General features: G+C 41.0%; 1 protein-coding gene and 1 pseudogene across 2 annotated transcripts in view; one reads left to right on the forward strand and one right to left on the reverse strand.

The window, feature by feature from the left end:
- MINDY2 (MINDY lysine 48 deubiquitinase 2) overlaps positions 1–23,301 on the forward strand; it is a 102,235-nt gene that overhangs the window by 69,635 nt on the left and 9,299 nt on the right. For both annotated transcript variants that reach the window (XM_010339609.2, XM_003928980.3), the window contains exons 6-7: positions 19–161; positions 19,163–19,336. In XM_010339609.2, the coding sequence (XP_010337911.1) occupies positions 19–161; positions 19,163–19,336 (317 nt within the window). The remainder of the gene's footprint in view (positions 1–18; positions 162–19,162; positions 19,337–23,301) is intronic.
- On the reverse strand, positions 6,730–7,927 carry LOC104651554 (nucleophosmin pseudogene; annotated as a pseudogene).

The following is a 23,301-nucleotide window of genomic DNA, read 5'->3' on the forward strand; positions in this document are numbered from 1 at the left end:
TATGCATTGGTTCTATAGGCTTTGTAGCTGAGCAGTTTCTAAATAACACAGCCACTCAACTGACATACCATGGATTATGTGAACTAACTTCAACGGTTCAGGAAGGAGAACTTTGCGTGTTCTTTCGGAATAATCATTTTAGCACCATGACCAAATACAAGGTATGATATAGAAATAGCTATTTAATCATTATCCTAAAACAAAGGAGCTTAATTTAGAGATGTCTTCTGGTCTGCTTATGAAAGATTTTAGCATAATATTTCTTAACCATCAAATTATGAGGGTAATTATTAAATACTGTACTTAAGGATGGGATGATTAACAATTGAAGTGTTAACCTCAAATCACTTTCTGTTTTTTTAAATCTTTTTCACAGATCATTGCATTAAGAAATATTTTATTATTTTCTTTCTAAGAAGATAAAAAGATAAACCCTAGAGATGTAAATAGAACAATTACTTTTTTTTTTTTTTTGAGGTGGAGTTTTGCTCTTGTTGCCTAGGCAGGAGTGCAGTCACACATTCTTGGTTCACAGCAACCTCCACCTCCTGGGTTCAAGCTATTCTGCTGCCTCAATATCCCGAGTAGCTGGGATTACAGGCATGTGCCATCACTCCTTGCTAATCTTGTACTTTTAGCAGAGATGGGGTTTCTCCATGTTGTTCAAGCTGATCTCGAACTCCTGACCTCAGGTGATCCTGCTGTCTCAGCCTCTCAAAGTGCTGGGATTATAGGCATGAGCCACTGTGCCCTGCCAGAACTAGGATGACGTCTAATGATGGAAGTTTATGTTTCAATGCTAAAGGAATTTCAAATAAATAAATTTTTGTATTTATTTAGATGATTTGCCTTTATGATAATGTTTGCTATTATTAAAGTTTGATAACTTTAATGTGACCAGACAGTAAATTCTCTAATAATGTGTAGCTTTAAATTCTTCTTATAGTGCCATTTATGGCTCTCTGTGAAAAACATTTACTGATTTACCCTTTTTATCTCTTATATCCATCCTTTTTGTTTTTATAGCTATCAGTTCAGAAGTTTCTCAACTTATACCTAGACTTCTTCACTAGTACAGCAGAATACTGTTGTGATGCCATCAGTAATACACCAAAAATGTTCAGTAGCACTTCATGCATAGGGGGTAAAAATACAAGATATGTTCTATGCGCCAACACTTTACTACAGCCAAAATGGTGTCTATTCACTGATAACCCTCCATCCCATACACACATTATGCCTTCTAAATTCTGCACTTTACTGCCTTATCTCACTCCTTAATCCCTATTTGGAAAGCTCTTCTCATTCTTTTTTGCCTGTCCAAATTTTACCCATCCTTTAAGAAGCATTTCAAATACTAAGTCCTTAGTAAAGATACTTCCACTCTCCTCAAACCAGTGATTCTAAACCCAAATTGTATGCTATAACTATATGAGAAGCTTTTTTAAAAAATGCCAATACCCAGAACCTACCACCAACGTCATTAAATGAGAATCTTTGGAGGTGGGATCTGAGCATCATTAATTTTCAGTGCTTTTCAGGTGATTTTAATGTTCAGCTAAGGCGGATTACCATTGTCTAACTATCCTGTAGCTGTTATTGACTACATCATCTTTTTTTTAAGCCCTTATTGGTTAATACCTAGTTACCAGTTTTCTTCCCATGTAAATGTGTCATTTTTTTTTTCCAAATGAAAGTAGCTTATTAAAGTTGTGAATTGCATCTTCATATTTTCTTCAACACTTTAGTCGATGAATTACACAGAATAGTATAAAATGATGATTTGTTTCCTTATGTAAGAATAACCTAAAGCCCTTGTTCTCCCATTCCTGTCTTAGTTATAGCAATAGCTCATTTGTTTAATTTTAGCTAGATGTATGTCAGAAATGGGCCCAGAGTCATCCACACTCCTCAGAAATCTGAGGCCAAAGGACCTCAAGATCAGAATTATTGCTACATGGTGAATACTGCTAAATCATTTTGCTTCTTACTTAACCTTACCTTTCAAGTCTAGGATTTACTCACTTATTTAATGAATATTTACTGAGAATGTATCATGTCTGGGTGCTCACTCGTAGTAGGAGTATGCCATGAGCAAGGCAGCTATGGTTTCTGCCTATTAAGGACCTCCTAGTTTGACAAGGGGCAGATATTAAACAATTACACAAATAAAGTATTCATGTATTTTTATTGAGATACATTTTGTTAAGGATACTTAGCACAAGCTATGAATGCTTTTATCAGGACTTATAACTTAGGGAGTGTCAGGAAACACTTCTTTGAGAAGGTCACATTTAAAATGATACCTGAGGCCGGGCATAGTGGCTCATGGCTGTAATCCCAGCACTTAAGAAGGCTGAAGGGGGTGGATCACCTGAGGTTAGAAGTTCAAGACCAGCCTGGCCAACATGGTGAAACCCTGTCTCTACTAAAAATACAAAAATTAGCCAGGCATGCTGGTGGGCGCCTGTAATCCCAGCTACTTTGGAGGCTGAATAAAAGGAATGAAGAAAGGCTAAATAGATAGGCAGGCACTAGATCTTGTAAAGTCTCAAGAGGAAAAATAGCCCTTCATTCTTTTTCTTCTCTCTGACTCAAGAGTGAGCAGAAATGAGATAGCTCAGTGAGGAAACAAAGTTTTTGGCTGTCATTGGTGATGGTTATGCAGCCTCCCAGATGCTTCCTTTTCTGTTGAGACCATATCCCCTACCAGGAAGTCCTTTACTGGTCAGCTAGGTATTCTCAATCTTCTTATATGATTGGGGAAGTCTGAACTAAAAACACCTTTCTATGAGGTAATAGTAACTCAGGGAATGTGTGGAGTCTGCTATTTCTCTGCTTTTAAGTTTTTCTCAGTAAACCTTAAAGTCTATGACTAAACAGTATGTCACTAGTGGTGTGTATCTTCCTGCTTCTTGCACATTAAGGTGCTTTGGACTTTGAGGTAAAAGTAAATGTGGGGTTTAGTTAGGAGACTCTTGCAAGGAGCCAATTAAGAGATTATAGTGACTTGGACTAGGATGGTAAAAGAATGGAGAGTAGACAGATTCCAAAGACATTTAGAAAATGTAATCAACCAGATTTGGTGATTGGGTGTGAAAAATAAATAATGATTTCTGGGTTGTGGATGTGGATGAATGGTGGGGAACTGTTTATTGCTTCTTTGACATAGGGTCTCACTCTGTTGCCCAGGTGGGAGTGCAGTGGCATGATCACAGCTCACAGCAGCCTTGACCTCCCAGGCTCAATCGATCCTTCCACCTTAGCCTCCCAAGTAGCTGGGACTACAAGCTCACACCACATCTGGATAATTTTTGTGTTTTTAGTAGAGACAGGGTTTTGCCGTGTTGCCTGGGCTGACCTCAAACTCCCGGTCTCAAGGCGTCCTCCCACATTGGCCTCTCAAAGGTTCGGAATTACAGGCGTGAGCCATTGCACCTAGCTGTAACTGTTTATTGAAACAGAAGAGTAGAAGAGAAGGAAGATATAAGATTAGCCTTGGACTGTTAGAGCTGCTTTCTGGGGCGTCTCTTCAAGTGAAAATGCTGGATAAATTGTTTGACAGTGGAACAATTTTGGTGTACAGATAAAATATGGTATGAGAAAAAAAGAGAAGGCCTAGGACAGAGATGTGAGGCATGCCAACATTTAAGGATCAACCAGGGGAGTAAGAACTGGCAAAGCAGATTGAGAAGCAAATAAGAGGAAAAATCTAAAGGATATGGGGGCTGGGCACAGTGGCCCATGCCTGTAATCCTAGTACTTTGGGAGGCTAAAGCAGGTGAATTGCCTAGTATTTTGGGAGTCCAAAGCAGGACTTCAAGACCACCCTGGGCAACATGGTCAAACCCTATCTCTACTAAAATACAAAAAATTAGCCAGGTGTGGTGGTGGGTAACTGTAGTACCAGCCACTTGGAAGGCTGAGGCAGGAGAACAGGAGAATCGCTTGAACCTGGGAGGCGGAGGGGGCAGTGAGCAAGATCGCACCACTGCATTCCAGCCTGGGCCACAGAACAAGACTCTGTCTCCAAAAAAAAAAAAAAAAAAAGAATGAATGAATATGGGATCTTGGAAGCCAAGAGAGAGTGTTTCAAGAAGGATGGAAATCTCAGTTGTTAACTGCTGTTGAGAAGATGGGCAAGGTAAGAATGCTGGAGATGGAGCTAGTAGAAGTGGGGGTTAGGGTAAAGAATTATGGCAGCAGAAGAAACCCAATTTGAATTGGTTAAGAAATGATTAAGAAATGATTTGATTAATGGAAACTTGTGAAATGTTGAAACAGCTTTTTAAAAATTAAGAAATGATTAGAATATCAGGGAATAGAAACAGATTGTAGGCAACTCTTTGTCTATAAGGGGGGCTCAGACATAATGACTCATAATACTAGTGGAGTACAGAACCCTGGAAGAGTTTTTTGGTTTTGCTTTGTTTTGTTTTGTTTGAGACAAGGTCTCCTTGTCTTGTCCAGGCTGGAGTATGGTGGCTATTCACAGATATGCTCATAGCACACTGCAGCATTGCAGTCCTGGGCTCAAACTGTCTTCCTGCCTCAGCCTCCCAAACACCTGGAACTACAGGCACGCCACCATGCCTGGCCAGTTTTTGTTTCTTAATATGAGATAGTTGGTCATGGTTAAATATTGTAATATTTAATAGAGAGATTAAAGATTCAGGAGAGGTTGATAATTAATGTTAAAAGGCTCCTAAGGAGATGAGAAAAAAGATAGAAACTTTTATAAGTAGGGCCGGGCGCGGTGGCTCAAGCCTGTAATTCCAGCACTTCGGGAGGCCGAGGCGGGTGGATCACGAGGTCGAGAGATCGAGACCATCCTGGTCAACATGGTGAAACCCCGTCTCTACTAAAAATACAAAAAATTAGCTGGTCATGGTGGCTCGTGCCTGTAATCCCAGCTACTCGGGAGGCTGAGGCAGGAGAATTGCCTGAACTCAGGAGGCGGAGGTTGCGTGAGCCGAGATCGCGTCATTGCACTCCAGCCTGGGTAACAAGAGCGAAACTCCGTCTCAAAAAAAAAAAAAAAAAAAAAAGAAAAGAAACTTTTATAAGTAAAGGAGATTGACCTTTGGTTGTATTTATTTTTGTTTGTTTGTGGGTTTTTTTGTTTTTTTGTTTTTTTTTTTGAGACGGAGTTTCGCTCTTGTTACCCAAGCTGGAGTGCAATGTCGCGATCTCGGCTCACCGCAACTTCCGCCTCCTGGGTTCAGGCAATTCTGCCTCAGCCGCCTGAGTCTGGGATTACAGGCACGTGCCACGAAGCCCAGCTAATTTTTTGTATTTTTAGTAGAGACGGGGTTTCACCATGTTGACCAGGATAATCTCGATCTCTTGACCTCGTGATCCACCCGCCTCGGCCTCCCAAAGTGCTGGGATTACAGGCGTGAGCCACTGCGCCCGGCCCGTATTTATTTTTTTGTATTTATTTATTTTTATTTTTTATTGAGACAGGGTGTGTCTCTGTTGCCCAGGCTAGAGTGCAGTGGCACGATTTCAGTTCACTGCAACCTGACCTCTGGGGCTCAGGCAATCTTCCCACCTTAGTCTCTCGAGTAGCTGGGACTACAGGCACACACCCCTATGCCTGGCTAATTTTTCAATTTGTTGCAGAAACAGGATTTTACCATGTTGGCCAGGCTTGTCTCAAACTCTTGGGCTCAAGCTATCTGCCTCCCAAAGTGCTAGGATTACAGGCATGAGCCGTGGGGCCTGGCCTGACCATTGATTTTTAAAAGGGACCTCTTCATTGTAAAGGAAAGAAGGAATAGTTTATGAGTACAGCTATAGGTAAATTTGCACATCTTTTTTTGTAGATGACAGGAAGTCAAAAATCTGCTGTATGCTTCAGTTTTCTCTATTATGTGAGAGGCAAGATTATCTACTGAGTAGTGGAGAGATGGTATATTTCCAAATTTGAAGGAAAAATGTTTAAAATAGTCCTTGTAGCACATGAGAGAAAGCTTAGACTGTAATCAAGAGAACCAGGAAATGTTGAAGACGGTAATGATTAAATAAATATGCCACTTTGTGATTTTTCTACAAGTGTATTCATGACAGTATAGGCATGAGGTTAGCTGGGTTGTTGTTCTGTTTGGGGGTTTATTAAGTGGGTGAAGCAAAGGATAGAAGAGCAAAGGAGTTTGAGACAAGATGGTATTGTGGACATAATGATATTTCTAGATTTTTTTTTTTTTTTTTTTTTTTTGAGACGGAGTTTCGCTGTTGTTACCCAGGCTGGAGTGCAATGGCGCGATCTCGGCTCACCGCAACCTCCGCCTCCTGGGCTCAGGCAATTCTCCTGCCTCAGCCTCCTAAGTAGCTGGGATCACAGGCACGCGCCACCACGCCCAGCTAGTTTTTTGTATTTTTAGTAGAGACGGGGTTTCACTATATTGACCAGGATGGTCTCGATCTCTCGACCTCGTGATCTACCCGCCTTGGCCTCCCAAAGTGCTGGGATTACAGGCTTGAGCCACTGCACCCGGCTATATTTCTAGATTTATAGAGATAAATTTTACATAGAACAAATAAAACACCATTCTTCTCTATCATCTTATTCCTGTACAAGAAATAAATGGAACGGCTATCCTGGTGGCCAGTTACCAGGGAAAATGCCACTGTTACTCTTAGTGACCAGCAAGCCAAAACAGTAATACCGTGGTTTTTATTGTTTGTTTTGTTGTTTTGTTGGGTTTTTTTTTTTTTACTTTTTTTTTTTTTACTTTATTAAAATACTGAGTTTTATTTCACATGTATATTTTTGTCTCCCCACCATTTCCATGTCTGACCACCACTACTATGTCCTATCATAACATACCATACATACTTAAAACCAAGCAAAGGGTGGAGTTCCATCTTTAAAAACTACAGGCATTTTGGACAACACATTCTTGGCAATGGTATCTGGACAGCATTTATCAAACACGGTAGGGAAAATTCTCACTCTGCATTATAAAAAGGACAGCCAGATAGCAACTGTTACAGAAATGAAATAAGACGGAAAATTTTTAACAAATTGTTTAAACTATTTTCTTAAAGAGACTTCCTCCACTGCCAGAGATCTTGAATAACCTCCTGGTCAGTCATCCGGAAGCAATTCTTCACATAATTGATGAACTTGGCTTCCACTTTGGGAAGAGAACCACCTTTTTCTATACTTGCTTGCATTTTTGCTTTAATGTCCTCTACAGAACTAGGTCCTTTTGGTGTTTTAGGAGTTTTTTCCTGTTTTTTGAAGGATTCTTGTCCTTTTGATCTTGGTGTTGATGATGGTTTTGAGTCTTTTCCATTCTGATTTGACTTTTGTGCATTTTTGGCTGGAGTATCGCGTATAGATTTCTTCACTGGCACTTTTTCTTCATCATCGAAATCATCATCATCATCATCTTCATCATCATCATCATCATCATCTTCATCAGCAGCAAGTTTTACTTTTTTCTGTGGAACCTTGCTACCACCTCCAGGGGCAGATCGCTTTCCAGATATACTTAAGAGTTTCACATCCTCCTCCTCATCATCTTCTGACTCTGCATCTTCCTCCACAGCTACTAAGTGCTGTCCACTGATATGCACTGGCCCTGAACCACACTTTAATCGTAAGACCACTGGCGGTGTTACTTCAAAGCTCCCCAGAGGAAACAGTTGGCTGTACAGACATTTTCAAAGCTGCCAGTGTTACTTTAACTGGACTGCCTTCGTAATTCATTGCCTCTGCTTCAACAATGTGCAACTCATCCTTTGCACCAGCCCCTAAACTGACCGTTCTTAAAGATAACTGGTGCTCATTTTCATCATTATCCACCTTAAAGTGATAATCTTTGTCGGCCTTTAGTTCACAACCGAAAAGATAGTTCTGAGGCCTCAGGGGGCTCATGTCCATGTCTATCGAATCTTCCATCGGGTGGCGACACGCACTTAGGTGGAAGAGAAGGCGGACGGAGATAAACGACGACTGCTCAAAAGAACAGCCACTCAGGATGGACTCACACCAGGGAAAAGCTTTTTTTTACTTTTTAATATGAAAAATTATAAGCTTACAGAAAAATGAGACTTACATTAACAAGTTTAACATTGTGCTCTTTTCATCTATTTTTATACTTCACTTATACTTGAATACATTGCTAAACAACAACAACAAAAAAACAACAAAAAATTAGCCAGGCATGGTGGTGTATCCCTGTTGTCCCAGCTCCTTGGGAGGCTGAGATGGGAGAATCATTTGAGCCCAAGAGGTCAAAGCTACAATGAGCTGTGATCATGCCACTGCGCTCCAGCCTGGATGACAGAACAAGACCTTGTTTCTAAAAAAAAAAAAGGAAAAATTATAATAATCGCCATGTTTTTCATCTTTCTACTACTGTGAACTCTTTCTCTTTGGAACATCTATCATATAAATACATTTTATCTCACAGAATTCAAGATACACTTTCAGGCCAGGCATGGTGGCTCATGCCTATAATCTCAGCACTTTAGGAGGCCGAGGCAGGTGGATCCCTTGAGTTCAGGAGTTCAGGACCAGCCTGACCAACGTGGTGAAACTCCCGTCTCTTCTAAAAATACAAAAATTAGCCATGCATAGTGGTACATGCCTGTAACGCCAGCTACTCAGGAGGCTGAGGCAGGAGAATCACTTGAAGCGGGGAGACGGAGGTTGCAGTGAGCCGAGATCGTGCTACTGCACCCCAGCCTGGGAGACAGAGCAAGACTCCATCTCAAAAAAAAAAAAAAAGGATATCCTTTCGGCAAACAGTAAATTTAACATCTAGATAGAGTGCTTTTCTACCTGAGTGGTGTTTATAACTAGGGGCTTATCGTAATAAATTGCCAGTCTATAATAAACTGGCCATCAGACATAAATATCTATAATTCTGTTATTTTGTTAGTGGAGCTCGTTTTTTTTTTTTTTTTTTTGAGACACAGTCTTGCACTGTCACCCAGGCTGGAGTGCAGTGGTGCAATCTCGGTTCACCACAACCTCAGGCTGGTCTTGGAACTCCTGACCTCATGATCCGCCTATCTCAGCCTCCTAAACTGCTAGGATTACAGGCAGGAGCCACCACGCCTGGCCTAATGGGGCTACTTTTTAAGGATTTTTTTTTTTATTAAGATGGAGTCTCACTTTGTTGCCCAGGCTGGAGTGCAGTGGCACTACCTCAGCTCATCACAACCTCAGGCTGGTCTTGAACTCCTGACCCCATGATCTGCCTACCTCAGCCTCCCAAAATGCTAGGATTACAGGCGATAGCCACTGTGCCCAGCCTAGAGGGGCTACTTGTTAAGGATTTTTTTTTTTTTTTTTTTTTGAGACGGAGTTTCACTCTTGTTACCCAGGCTGGAGTGCAATGGCGCGATCTCGGCTCACCGCAACCTCCGCCTCCTGGGTTCAGGCAGTTCTCCTGTCTCAGCCTCCGGAGTAGTTGGGATTACAGGCACGTGCCACCATGCTCAGCTAATTTTTTGCACCATTAGTAGAGACGGGGTTTCACCATGTTGACCAGGATGGTCTCGATCTCTTGACCTCGTGATCCACCCGCCTCAGCCTCCCAAAGTGCTGGGATTACAGGCTTGAGCCACCGCGCCCGGCAAGGATTTTTTTTTTTTTAAGATGGAGTCTCACTCTGTTGCCCAGGCTGGAGTGTGTGACACAGTGTCGGCTCACTGCAACCTCCACCTCTCAGGTTCAAGCAATTCTGCTGCCTCAGCCTCCCAAGTAGTTGGGAGGTGGGTACAGGTGGGTGCCACCACTCCCAGCTAATTTTTTTTAGTAGAGATGGATGCACTATATTGTCCAGACTGGTCTCAAATCCCTGACTTCAAGTGATCTCCCACGTTGACCTCCCAAAGTCCTGGGATTACAGGCATGAGCTACTGAGCCCAGCCTAATTTTTATTAGGACTTTTCAGAGAGGATCTTGATGAGTCCAGGTATTCATGATTATGTTATATCATTTGCATATCAGGACCTAGGCAAACGGGAAAGTCTGTGATGGCAGGACAAAAATGATTAGCAAGGAAGGATCATCTCCAGTTTTTTTACTGGTTGTACCGATTTCCTTAGGAATTTACAAAACCTTATTTATGAAAATATTTTTTTGCTATTTATTTAATTTTTTGGAGTGTGTGTTAAGATCTTTTGTCATCCAAAGTGTAGAGGTATTTGAGCTGTGGACTTTTCTTTGATAAGAAGGGAAGGGAGGTATATGTGCTTTCTAGTTATTAATGGCATTGTTTAAGGCTCTGTCTCTGTTCTAACTCCTGTCTGGTTTTTGGTTTTGTTTTTGTTTTTTGAGACAGAGCCTCACTCTTTTGCCCAGGCTGGAGTGCAGTGACACAGTCTTGGCTCACTGCAACCTCTGCCTCTCTGGTTCAAGTGATTCTTCTGCTTCAGCCTCTTGAGTAGCTGGGATTACAGGCACCTGCCACCACATCTGGCTAATTTTTGTATTTTAGTAGGGATGGGGTTTCACTGTGTTGGCCAGGCTGGTCTCAAACTCTTGACCTCAGGTAATCCAACCACCTCAGCCTTCCAAAGTTTGGGGATTACAGGTGTGAGCCATCGCACCTGGCCTAGGTTTAGGCTTTTTAGTGACTCTCTATACACCAAAGTGGTGTTTAGAGGACCAGTAAGTGGTGGTTCAGTATACCGAACCATTGAAAATTATATACAAGTTTTAGAAACATGTATATACTTGTCAATGGACAAAGTATTCTCTGCTTATTAACTTCATGATTTCATCTTTATCTACTTATTTTTACCACACTTGATTTTATCTTTATTTTTTTTGAGACAGTCTCACCCTGTCACCCAGGCTGGAGTGCAACGGCATGATCTCAGCTTACTGCAACCTCTGCCTCCCAGGTGTTCAAGCAATTCTCGTGCCTCAGCCTCCCGAGTAGCTGGGATTACAAGTGTGTGCCACCATGTTCAGCTAACTTTTTGTGTTTTTAGTAGAGATGGGGTTTTGCCATGTTGCCTAGCCTAGTCTCGAACTCCTAACCTCAGGCAGTCTACCCACCTCGGCCTCCCAAAGTTCTAGGATTACAAGCATGAGCCACCATGTCTGGCCTTGACTTTGACTTTATAGACTTTGGTAAGCCTTCTGCCATCATGGGGTCACAATGGATGTATTAAACTGACCCATTTTTTGTGAATATTATCTACCAGTCAACCTCATACTTCCAACTAATATAGTACGAACAATGATTTTTATTGCACAGAACATTTTCTCTGACCACAGATATTAATTGACTTGGAAAGTTCTCTTATCATTGCTAGTTTTGTGGTTTACTATTGCTAAATTCTGGACAAATACCTCTGTGTTTCTTTCATTGGTAACAAAGTAAAGTCTGTCTCTGTTAGTTATTACTTATAATAACATCCTCCATGAACCTTTCATTAAACTTTTTATTCTGCACCTGTCCATTGGTAACAAATAGGAAATAACCCTGATTTCTGCTATCATTTATATCTCTTATTTCCTTGTACTTCTACCTGGTTTTCTACAATTAACCTGAGCAGATCATCTTTGCAAAATACACATTTACCTCACGATTTTATTTTTATTTTATTTTATTTTATTTATTTATTTTTATGAGACAGTTTCGCTCTGTCACCCGGGCTAGAGTGTAGTGATGTGATCTTGGCTCACTGCAACCTCTGCCTCCTGGGTTCAAGAGATTCTCATGCCTCAGACTCCTCAGTAGTTGGGATTACAGGCTCACACTACCATATCCAGCTAATTTTTTATATTTTTAGTAGAGACAGGGTTTCACCATGTTGGCCAGTCTGTGGTCTTGAACTCCTGACCTCAAGTGATCCACCCAGCTCGGCCTCCCAAAGTGCTGGGATTACAGGCATGAGCCATTGCACCAAGCCATCCTCATGATTTTCTTATAAATAATTTTAATTTGGGGGTCCAGATACAGTGGCTTATGGCTGTAATCACAACACTTTGGGAGGCTCATGATTCTATGAAGATCTGTGCTTTTCTTTTTTTGAGATGGAGTTTCACTCTTATTGCCAGCCTAGAGTGCAATGATGCAATCTCAGCTCACTGCAGCCTCTTCCTCCTGGGTTCAAGCAGTTTTCCTGCTTCAGCCTCCCAAGTAGCTGGGATTACAGGTGCATGCCACCATGCCTGGCTAATTTTGTTTTGTTTTTTTTTTTTTTGAGACGAAGTCTAGCACTATCTCCCAGGCTGGAATGCGGTGGCGCAGTCTTGGCTAACTGCAACCTCTGTCTCCCGGGTTCAAGCAATTCTCCTGTCTCAGCCTGCCGAGTAACTGTAATTACAGGCACCCACCGCCACACCCAGCTAATTTTTGTATTTTTAGTAGAGACAGGGTTTTACCATGTTGGTCAGGCTGGTCTTGAACTCCTGACCTCATGATCCGCCTGCCTTGGCTTCCCAAAGTGCTGGGATTATAAGCGTGAGTCCCCGCGCCCTGCCTTAAGATCTGTGCTTTTTCCCCCTTTTTTTTAGATGAAGTTTCACTCACCCAGGCTGGAGTGCAGTGGCACAATCTTGGCTCACTGCAACCTCCACCTCATAAGTTGAAGCAATTCTCCTGCCTCAGCCTCCCTAGTAGCTGGAATTACAGGCACGTGCACTGTATCCTGCTAATTTTTTATATTTTTTAGTAGAGATGGGGGTTTCACTGTATTGGCCAGGCTGGTTTCGAACTCCCAATCTCAGGTAATCTGTTCACCTTGGTCTCCCAGAGTGCTAGGATTACAGGTGTGAGCCGTCGCGCCCAGCTGATTTGTGGTTTTCAACAGCATAACTAGATTGATTTCTGAGATTAGAGTGAGGAGACCATAAGAGAGCAGTGCTTTCAGGGCTATTCCAGTGGGTCTAGAAAGTGAGATGACTGCTGGGCGCGGTGGCTCACGCCTATAATCCCAGCACTCTGGGAGGCCGAGGCGGGTGGATCACGAGGTCAAGAGATCGAGACCATCTTGGTCGGCAAGGTGAAACCCCGCCTCTACTAAAAATACAAAAATTAGCCGGGCATGAGTGGTGCACGCCTGTAGTCCCAGCTACTCGGGAGGCTGAGGCAGGAGAATTGCTTGAACCCAGGAGGCAGAGATTGCGGTGAGCCGAGATTGTGCCATTGCACTCCAGCCTGGGTAACAACAGCGAAACACCGTCTCCAAAAAAAAAAAAAAAGAAAGTGAGATGACTATTTATCCAGGCAGGAATTTTGAAGGTATAAAAATGGGTTGTAAATAAACCATTTCTGTCCTAGAAACAGACTCATTTAAGTCAGTTTTGCTTCTCATATTCTACATATTATCATGACTGTTGGATTCATATCCTTACCTAATTCTGTATCTTAGATCTTGTTATTCCATTTCATTTTAATGGCCCTCCTTCATCACCCTCTAATAACTTCTGCTGGCTCTTAACTAAGATTATGTGGCCCCTGTCTAGATCACATAGCTTCTAGATCTTTGGTTCATAAAATGATATCTGCATAGCTCTTTACCTATTCCGACTCCTTGGTTCTCCTTTTACCACATCAACTTTTATATTAATGTCATGACTGTTTCCCCTACCTCTTGGTTTTAAATTACTGACATCTCTCGGAAGTATATTCAGTCCCAAGGTTTTTGAGGTTGGTTGTTTTGTTGTTGTTGTTGTTTTGTTTTGTTTTGTTTTTACTGTAAACTCAGCTAGTTGGCATGAGGTTTGTTTTGTTTGATTTTTTTGCTTTATGTTTAGGGATTAGAAGTGAAAAGTGGAGGTACAGTTCTGGATAAACCAAATTAAAGAAATAAATTTATTTGTTCTATTTCCTCTTTTATAAGTCTCTAGTGGAAATTTTTTTCCACAGAATATTACACTTAAGTAACAATCCTTTAAATTTAGCTATTTTTAAAGCTGATTGATAATAAAAAATTGTCACTTTTTAAATTGAAAGGGGAAAATGGGGAAATGTGAAAACTGGAATAAGGAAAGTGATGGTTCCATAGTACAAGCAGAGAGATTCATCTTTTTCTCTTAAAAAGGAGACAGAAGCAGATAGACACAGAAACTGAGATCGATTTAGATGATACTCATGAGTACATCTTCTGTTTATGGAGCAATTTGATGCCTTGCACTATAGTAAGTATTTTATATTGATTATCTCATTTTATCTTCACAACTCCTCTGTGAGGGGTGGATATTATTGTTCTCACTTTATAGCTGAGAGAAGACTTAAAGACCCTAAGTAACTTGCCCAAGACCACTTAGCCTAGAAGTGTTTCCAATCTGACTTTCAAGTTCACTTTTAAGTTGACTTTCAAGTCAACAACTATGCATTACTGCCTCTCTGGGTGGATAAGAAAGTGCTTTGTGGATAAGACTACATTTGTTAAGTAGGAATGAAGTTCATTTTTGAGTATTTAAAATACTTCAGAAACTCTCTTAGAAATGTATGAATTTTCAATTTTTTTTTTTTTTTGAGACAGTCTCATTCTGTCACCCAGGATGGAGTGCAGTGGTACTATCTCCACCCCCTGCAGCCTCCACCTCGTAGGTTTAAGCAGTTCTCCTACCTCAGCCTCTCAAGTAGTTGGGACTATAGGCGCATGCCACCATGTCTGGCTAATTTTTTGTATTCTTAGTAGAGACTGGGTTTCAGTGTGTTGGCCAGGATGTTTTCGATCTGTTGACCCTCCCAAAGTGCTGGGATTACAGGTATGAGTCACCGCACCCAGCCTAATTTGTTTTTTGGTGGTGGTTTTTTTTTGGGGTTTTTTTTTTTTTTTTGGCAGGGGAACAGAATCTTGCTCTTGCCCAGGCTGGAGTGCAGTGGCACAGTCTTGGCTCACTGCAACCTCCACGTCATGCGCTCAGGTGATTCTCCTACCTCAGCCTCCCAAGTAGCTGAGACTACAGGCAGGCGCCACTACATCTGGCTAATTTTTTTTTTGTATTTTTAGTAGAGGCAGGGTTTCACCATATTGGCCAGGCAGGTCTCAAACTCCTGACCTCAAGTGATACACCCACCTCAGCCTCCCAAAGTGCTGGGATTACAGGCGTGAGCCACCATACCCGGTCTAGAGGTGTTAAAGTAATTTGAATCCAAGTTAGTTAACCAAAAATATTCAGCCAGTGCTCTCCTCCATATTGGATTACAAAAGAACACTGAATGAAAATTTATTCTATCTTAAAAATACCCTCATACATTAATTCTACATGAAATAGTTACTTGTATTAACAACATACTGGTAATAACACAATTTGTAAATTGATAAAGTGGAAGAAAACTTACCAAATTTAGTAATATTTTATAAATTTGCAAATTGTGACAATATCGACATTTTATATAATATGCATTAATTTAAGAATGTAATGTATCGGTCAGGCACAGTGGCTCACATCTGTAATTCCAGCACTTTGGGAAGCGTGGCAGCCAGATCACTTGAGGCCAGGAGTTCAAGACCAGGCTGGCCAACATGGTAAAACCTCATCTCTACTAAAATTACAAAAATTAGCTGTGTGTGGCATCTCATGCCTGTAAGTGTGTGGTGTCTCACACCCAACCCCTAACATATTTTTAATACCCAGCTTGAGTCTATCTTGTCCTATGATAATTTAAGAGAAAAACAAATGTTCCTTTTCAGCTAATTTTCCACTGACTAGATCTGACCCTTCTCTTTATACTTAGCTCATTTCAACATATCATTTAATATTACATAATGTCTCTTGTTTTACAGTTTATTTAGGTCATATATTAAAATGGCTATTTTCCAACCATAATCTTATTAAAAATTTTTCCCAAAATGATGCTTTAAGATGAGATTTTTTCTCTCTTTTTTTAAAAACAGAGTCTTGTTCTGTCAGCCAGGCTTTAGTGCAGTTGGGTGATCGTGGCTTACTGGCCCCGCCTCCCAGGTTCAAGTGATTCTTGTGCCTCAGCCTCCCTAGCAGCCAGGACTACAGGCACTTGCCATCATGCCAGCTAACTTTGTATTTTTGGTAGAGATGGGGTTTCACCATGTTGGCCAGGATGGTCTCGCTCTCTTGACCTTGCAGTTCTCTTGCACTCTAGACAACAGAGTGAGACTCCATCTCAAAAAAGAAAATATGGAATAAAGACTTAAATCCAAGACCTCCAACTATGAAATGACTAAAAGAAAACATTGGAAACACTTTCTAGGACATTGGAGTGAGCAAATATTTCTTGGGTAATACCCCATGAGCATAGGCAATCAAAATGAAAGAGGACAAGTGGGACCATATCAAGTTAAAAAAAATTATTTACAGCAAAGGGTAAATGCAACAAAGTGGCCAGGCACGGTGGCTAACACCTGTAATCCTAGCACTTTGGGAGGCTGAGGCGGGTAGATTGCCTGAGCTCAGGAGTTTGAGACCAGCCTGGCCAATATGGCGAAACCCCATCTCTACTAAAAATATAGAAATTAACCAGACATAGTGGTATGCTCCTGTAGTTGCAGCTACTTGGGGGGCTGAGGCAGGAAAATTGCTTGAACCCAGGAGGGTGAGGCCTCAGTGAGCCGAGATCACAACACTGTACTCCTGGGCTATAGAGTGATACCCTGCCTTTAAAAATAAATAAATAAATAAATAAATAAGTGAAGGTACAACCCACAAACAAAATGGGAGGAAACATTTGCAAACTACCTATGTGACAAGGGATATATGAGGAGCTCAAACAACTCTCTAGGGGAAAAAAATCTCATAATCAAATTTAAAACGGGAAAATGATTTCAATAAACATTTCTCAAAAGAAGACATGCAAATGGGGCTGGATGTGCTGGTTCACACCTGTAATCCCAGCACCTTGGGAGGCCACAGTGGGCAGATCACTTGAGATCAGGAACTCGAGACCAGCCTGGCAAACATGGTGAAACCCCATCTCTGCTAAAAATAGAAAAATTAGCCAGGTTTAGTGGTGGGCACCTGTAATCCCAGCTTCTCAGGAACCTGAGACAGGAGACTCACTTGAAGAACCTGGGACATGGAGATTGCAGTGAGCCAAGATTGCACCACTGCACTTCCAGCCTGGCCAACAAAGTGAGACTCAATCTCAAAAAAAAAAAAAAAAAGACATACAGATGGCAGGCAGGTATCTGAAAAGGTGCTGAACATCACTGGTCATCTGAGAAATGCAAATCAAAAGTATTTTGAGATATTATCTCACCCCAATTAAAATGTCTTTTTTTCCAAAAGACAGACAATAACAAATGCTGGTGAGGAAGTGGAGAAAAGGGAACCCTCCATACACTGTTGATGGGAATATAAATCAGTACAACCACTATGGAAAATAGTTAAGAAGTTCCTCAAAAAACTAAAAATAGAGCTGCCATACAATCCAGCAATCCTGCTCCTAAGAATATAACCGAAAGAAAGGAAATCAGTGTATCAAAGAGGTATCTGCACTCCCATGTTTATTGCAGCACTATTTGCAATAGCCAAGATTTGGAAGTAAGCTGTGTCCATTGACAGACAAGTAGATAAAGAAAATATGGTAGACATACACAGTGGAGTACTATTGAGCCATAAAACAGAATGAGATCCTGTCATTTGTAACAACATGGGTGGAACTGGAGGCCATTTTGTTAAGTGAGATAAGCCAGGCACAGAAAGGCACACTTCGCATCTCCTTAGTTTTGGGAACTGGAAATTAGAACAGTTGAACTCACAGAGATAGAGTAGAATGATGGTTACCAGAGGCTGGGATGGCTATTTGGAGGCAGGTGGGATGGATGGTTAATGGGTGTAAAAATATATATAGAATGATTGAGGCCTAGCTTTTGCTAACACAAGAGTGTGACTATAGTCAAAAATAATTTAGTTGTACATTTTAAAATAAGTAAGATTGGCGCCGGGCGCGGTGGCTCAAGCCTGTAATCCCAGCACTTTGGGAGGCCGAGGCGGGTGGATCACGAGGTCAAGAGATCGAGACCATCCTGGTCAACATGGTGAAACCCCGTCTCTACTAAAGGTACAAAAAATTAGCTGGGCATGGTGGCGCGTGCCTGTAATCCCAGCTACTCCGGAGGCTGAGGCAGGAGAATTGCCTGAACCCAGGAGGCGGAGGTTGCGGTGAGCCGAGATCGCGCCATTGCACTCCAGCCTGGGTAACAAGAGCGAAACTCCGTCTCAAAAAAAAAAAAAAAAAAATAAGTAAGATTGGAGGAGTAGGAGGAAACACAAGAGTGTACAACCGGGCATGGTGGCACATGCCTATAGTCCCAGCTACTAGGGAGGCTGAGGGAGGAGAATTGCTTGAACCTGGGAGGCAGAGGTTGCAGTGAGCTGAGATTGCACCCTTGCACTCCAGCCTGGGTGACAGAGTGAGACGCCGTCTCAAAAAACAAAAGTTAAAAAGTTAAAGAAAAAGAAGAGTGTAATTGCATTGTTTGTAACAAAAACAGTAAATGATTCAGGGGATGGATACCACATTTACTCTCACATGATTATTGTGCATTGCATGCCTGTATCAAAATACCTCATGTAACCCAAAAATACATATACCTACTATGTATCCACAAAAAATAAAAATTTTAAAATATATATATTTATATGCACACACAGACTCAGTGGGATGTTGGGGAAAATGCAATCGATACTATGCAATTTGGTGCTACAAAACAAGTACAGAACAGTTGCATTGTATCTATTATTGGTATACCACAGAAGTACAATGATAATACAAAATAGGTACAAAGTATTATTAGGGTATAAAACAGGAGCAGCTAATGGTACAGAGAAAGGAAAACTGGTACAGATTGGATTAGTCATATAGGCATAATTGAAAAAAAAAAAAAAACAGGCAACATGGTATCATTTTTTGTGACTGTAATGTATTTTTCAGGACCTTGTATAGTATTTTTCTATTTTGTGAAATAAGATTATAACCCCCCCAAAGCTGTTTATAAGTTATATATTAGCTGAGCATGCCAAGAGCTCTTATTTCTTGTTATAGTGTGGTATGTCAATTATAAACTATATTCAAAGCCAGGTGGATTTGAGGAAGTAAAATATCTACTTGGCCTACTTATTGTGTTGTATAGATCTAAACAATAGAAATGTTTAATATATTCTGAAGATACAGATTATAAAACTTTCCTTAAATATTAACTAGTTTTGATCAATATAACAGTCCTTTTTCTTTTATTATATCTTGTTAAGGGTCAACTGTATTTGTTGGTAACGGACCAGGGATTTCTCACTGAAGAAAAAGTTGTTTGGGAAAGCCTACACAATGTAGATGGTGATGGAAATTTCTGTGACTCAGAATTTCATCTTCGGCCTCCTTCAGATCCTGAAACTGTATACAAAGGACAACAAGATCAGATAGATCAGGTAAATTTGTATTGTCTTCTTTATAGTGCTTAAAATGCTCATTTTTTTTCAAATGTCAGTTTAGTTATCCAAAGTTTTTCAACTAAAGATTAATTCGTCAATATACTTGTGAAATTTTCCTGGCACTTCCTGAATAGTTGATGATCATTCTACATGTACATTAATTACATACTTTGGTGCCGAAGGCGAGATCACACTGAACTGTGAAGGTCATGGTGAGAAGTTTGAATTTTATTGTAACTGCACTAGGGAGGCTATGTCATGTATTAAACACAGAAGTGATGTGATCTTCTTTACCTTTTTGAAAGACTGATATTTGGAAAATACGTAGTAAGGATACAGGTCTAAGCAGAGACGAACATTCCAAGCAAGAGCTGATGACAGCTTAACCTTGGTGGGTACGGATGAAGACATGAGCACATATTTGAGCTGTATTTTGACTAATTAGAAAAACTAAAGGAGAGAGAATCTGGAAGGTAGCATGTACTGTATAAAGAATAGGTGAGTATTCTAAGCCTTAGAGGCTAAGGTAAGGAGGAGTAGACATTTATGGCAACAGATGTACTAGTGAATAGAACTTGCATTTAGAACTAAGGTGAGTTTTTGTGTGTATGTGTGTCTTTTATTTTTTAACAGATTAGATTTTTGCCTGCCATAAATGGGCAGGCTTGGAGTCACAGGTCTGTTTATTATTAGAAGTATGATGGTGATGTGGATTTTTCCCTCACTGAGGCAGAAATATGGTCATATTAAACAGTTGGCATACATTTCACTAATAACAATTTAAGTGCACAAAGACTGTTCAGTTAGCCAGTATTCAGTGAGGAGTTGTATTCCTTGCACTATAATTAGGTCCTAGAGCTACAAAGATAAATCACTCGGTCCTGTCCTTGAAGATGCTATAGGGAAGGGAGATATTTGGCCAACTCATGTTATGTGTTAAGTTCTATAATGGCTATTTGAAGAGCAGGTGTAAGTACATAAAACAATACTGAATTCAAACAAATGTGAATCTCTCTAGGTCTTTTCTTCAAAAAACAGTTCTGACAGTCATTGTGCTCATTTTCCTTCAGAAGCTATACAAGGGTATTGTTTTTTAACTGTTAAGAAAAATGTGCAGGATTTTTCTAAGCTTTATATTATATACTAAAAAATATTGGGCCAGGCGCAGTGGCTCACACCTGTAATCCCAACACTTTTGGAGGCTGAGGCAGGCGGATCATCTGAGGTCAGGAATTTTGAGACCAGCCTTACCAACTTGGTGAAACCCTGGCTCTACTAAAAATACAAAAATTAGCTGGGCGTGGTGGCGCGTGCCTGTTACCCCAGGTATTGGGAAGGCTGAGGTAAGAGGATTGCTTCAACCCAGGAGGCACTATTTCACTCCAGCCTAGGTGATAGAGCAAGAGTTCATCTAAAAAAAATATATTGGAGCAGGGGAATGAAGGCAAAGTAATAGATTGTCACAGTAGTCCAGATAAGGTGTTTCGATTGTTATCTGGAAGTAGCTAGAAAGGTGGATTCAAGATGATGAGGCTTGATAAAGAGCAGAGTTTAAAGAATTCAGAACTTGAAGGACAAATTCTTTGTATCTTTGCATCCATAAGATAGTCATGCTGTGTATGTGAGAAGATCTTTACAGGCAACGACATTTTTTTTTTGAGAGAGTCTCACTCTGTCACCCGGGCTGGAGTACAGTGGTACGATCTCGGCTCACTGCAACCTCTACCTTCCAGGCTCAAATGATCCTTCCAGCTCAGCCTCCTGAGTAGCTGGGACTACAGGTGTGTGCTACCGCGTCTCACTAATTTTTGTATTTTTAGTGGAGGCAGGCTTTCACCATGTTGCCCAGACTGGTCTCGAACTCCTGGGCTTAAGTGATCAGCCCACCTTGGCCCCCTAAAGTGCTGGGATTACAGGCGTGAGCTACTGCACCCGGCCACAGGCAAAATCCTTTTACCCATCCTCTGCATCATTTAAAATTCTCTTACTTTAAGGGTAGATGGGGGAGGAGATACACAGAGTGATCAAGTTTTACTCAGCACCGACTCCTAATAAAGTGGATATTAAGTTAACGCTTGACCAAAATGTACCACTTTTTCTGATAAGAATTAATTTTAGTGTGTACATGGCATGCAGGAGAAAGTGGTTAAATAGTTAAGACTATATAATTGCTACTATGTTGGCTTTAAAAATCATCTTTTAGGCTGAGCACAACGGCTGACGTCTGTAATCCCAGCACTTTGGGAGGCCGAGGCGGGCAGATCGCCTGAGGTCAGGAGTTCAAGACCAGCCTGACCAACATGAAGAAACCATGTCTCTACTAAAAATACAAAATTAGCTGGGCACGGTGGTGCGTTCCTGTAATCCCAGCTACTCAGGAGGCTGAGACAGGAGAATCACTTGAACCCGGGAGGCAGAGGTTGCAGTGAGCCAAGATCGCGCGATGGCACTCCATCCTGAGCACCAAAAGTGAAACTCTGTCTCAAAAAAAAAAAAAAGAAAAAAACATATTTTAGATGAATATTTAATAATCTTGGGAAATTCTTGTTTTTAAAACAGAAGACTTTTATGACACTAAATGGAAAAGAAAACAGATTATGATAATTTCAGAGGGTTCAATTTGTATGTGAATGTAGAAAAAATAATAAACTACTGTTAACAGTAGTTATCCTTGTATAATGATATTATGGTGATTTAAACATTGTTTATGGTTTTCAGTTTTGTCTGAATTGTCTGTAGGCATGTTTCTTTTGTAAACGGGAACTTTTTTTTTTTAATTCTTTAAACCAATTTACTTATTTATTTATTTATTTTTGAAACAGGGTCTCAGTCACCCAGGCTAGAGTGCAATGGTGTGAGCACAGCTCACTGCAGCCTCAACTTTCTGGGCTCGAGTGTACCTCCCACCTCAGCCTTCCCGAGTTGCTGGGACCACAGGCATGGTCACCATGCCCAGCTAATTTTGAGTGTGTTTTTTCAGAAACAGAGTTTTGCAGTGTTGCTCAGGCTGCTCTCAAACTCCTGGGCTCAAGCAGCTTGCCTCCTTAGCCTTCGAGAGTGCTGGGATTATAGGTGTGTGCCATCATACCTGGCTCCCCACAACCTTTTTTTTTAGCCTTCTTGAGTGCCTATATATGGCTTCCAGAAAAAAATTTCAGCTGGGTGCAGTGTGGCTAATGCCTGTTTGAGACCATGAGCCACACTTGGGAGTTTGAGACCATCCTGACCAAAACATGGAGAAGCCTCATCTCTACTAAAAATATGAAAATTAGCCAGGCTTGGTGGCATATGCCTATAATCCCAACTATTCAAAAGGCTGAGGCAGGAGAATCTCTTGAACTCGGGAGGCAGAGGTTGCAGTGAGCCAAGATCACACCATTGTACTCCAGCCTGGTCAAGAAAAACAAAACTCAGTCTCAAAAAAAAAAAAAAAATCAAATAAGTTATCCTCTTTTTTTTTTTTTTTTTAAATCCGAGTCTTGCTCTGTCGCCCAGGCTGGAGTGCAGTGGCACAATCTCAGCTCACTGCAATCTCAGCCTCCCAGGTTCAAGCGATTCTCCTGCCTTAGTCTCTCTAGTGGCTGGAATTACAGGTATGTACCACCACATCTGGCTAATTTTTGTGTTTTTAATAAGAGACAGGGTTTCACCCTGTTGGTCAGGCTGGTCTCAAACTCCTGGGCTCAAGCGATCCACCCTCCTTGGCCTCTCAAAGTGCTGGGATTACAGGTATTAGCCACCACGCCAAGCCTCCAAAAATATTTAGAACAATGATAGAATCACTGAAACAAGTTAATAGCTCCCCAAGGGAAATACTTAGGAAGATAACTTTCATTTTATATTTAAAATAAAATGTTTTTATTTTTTTATTTTTTATTAACTTTTTTGAGACGGAATCTTGCTCTGTCACCAGGCTGGAGTGCAGTGACGCAGTCTCGGCTCACTGCAACCTCCGCCTCCTG

This window comes from Saimiri boliviensis, chromosome 2 (genome assembly GCF_048565385.1).
Source record: "Saimiri boliviensis isolate mSaiBol1 chromosome 2, mSaiBol1.pri, whole genome shotgun sequence".
In the NCBI taxonomy this organism is placed as follows: Eukaryota; Metazoa; Chordata; class Mammalia; order Primates; family Cebidae; genus Saimiri; species Saimiri boliviensis.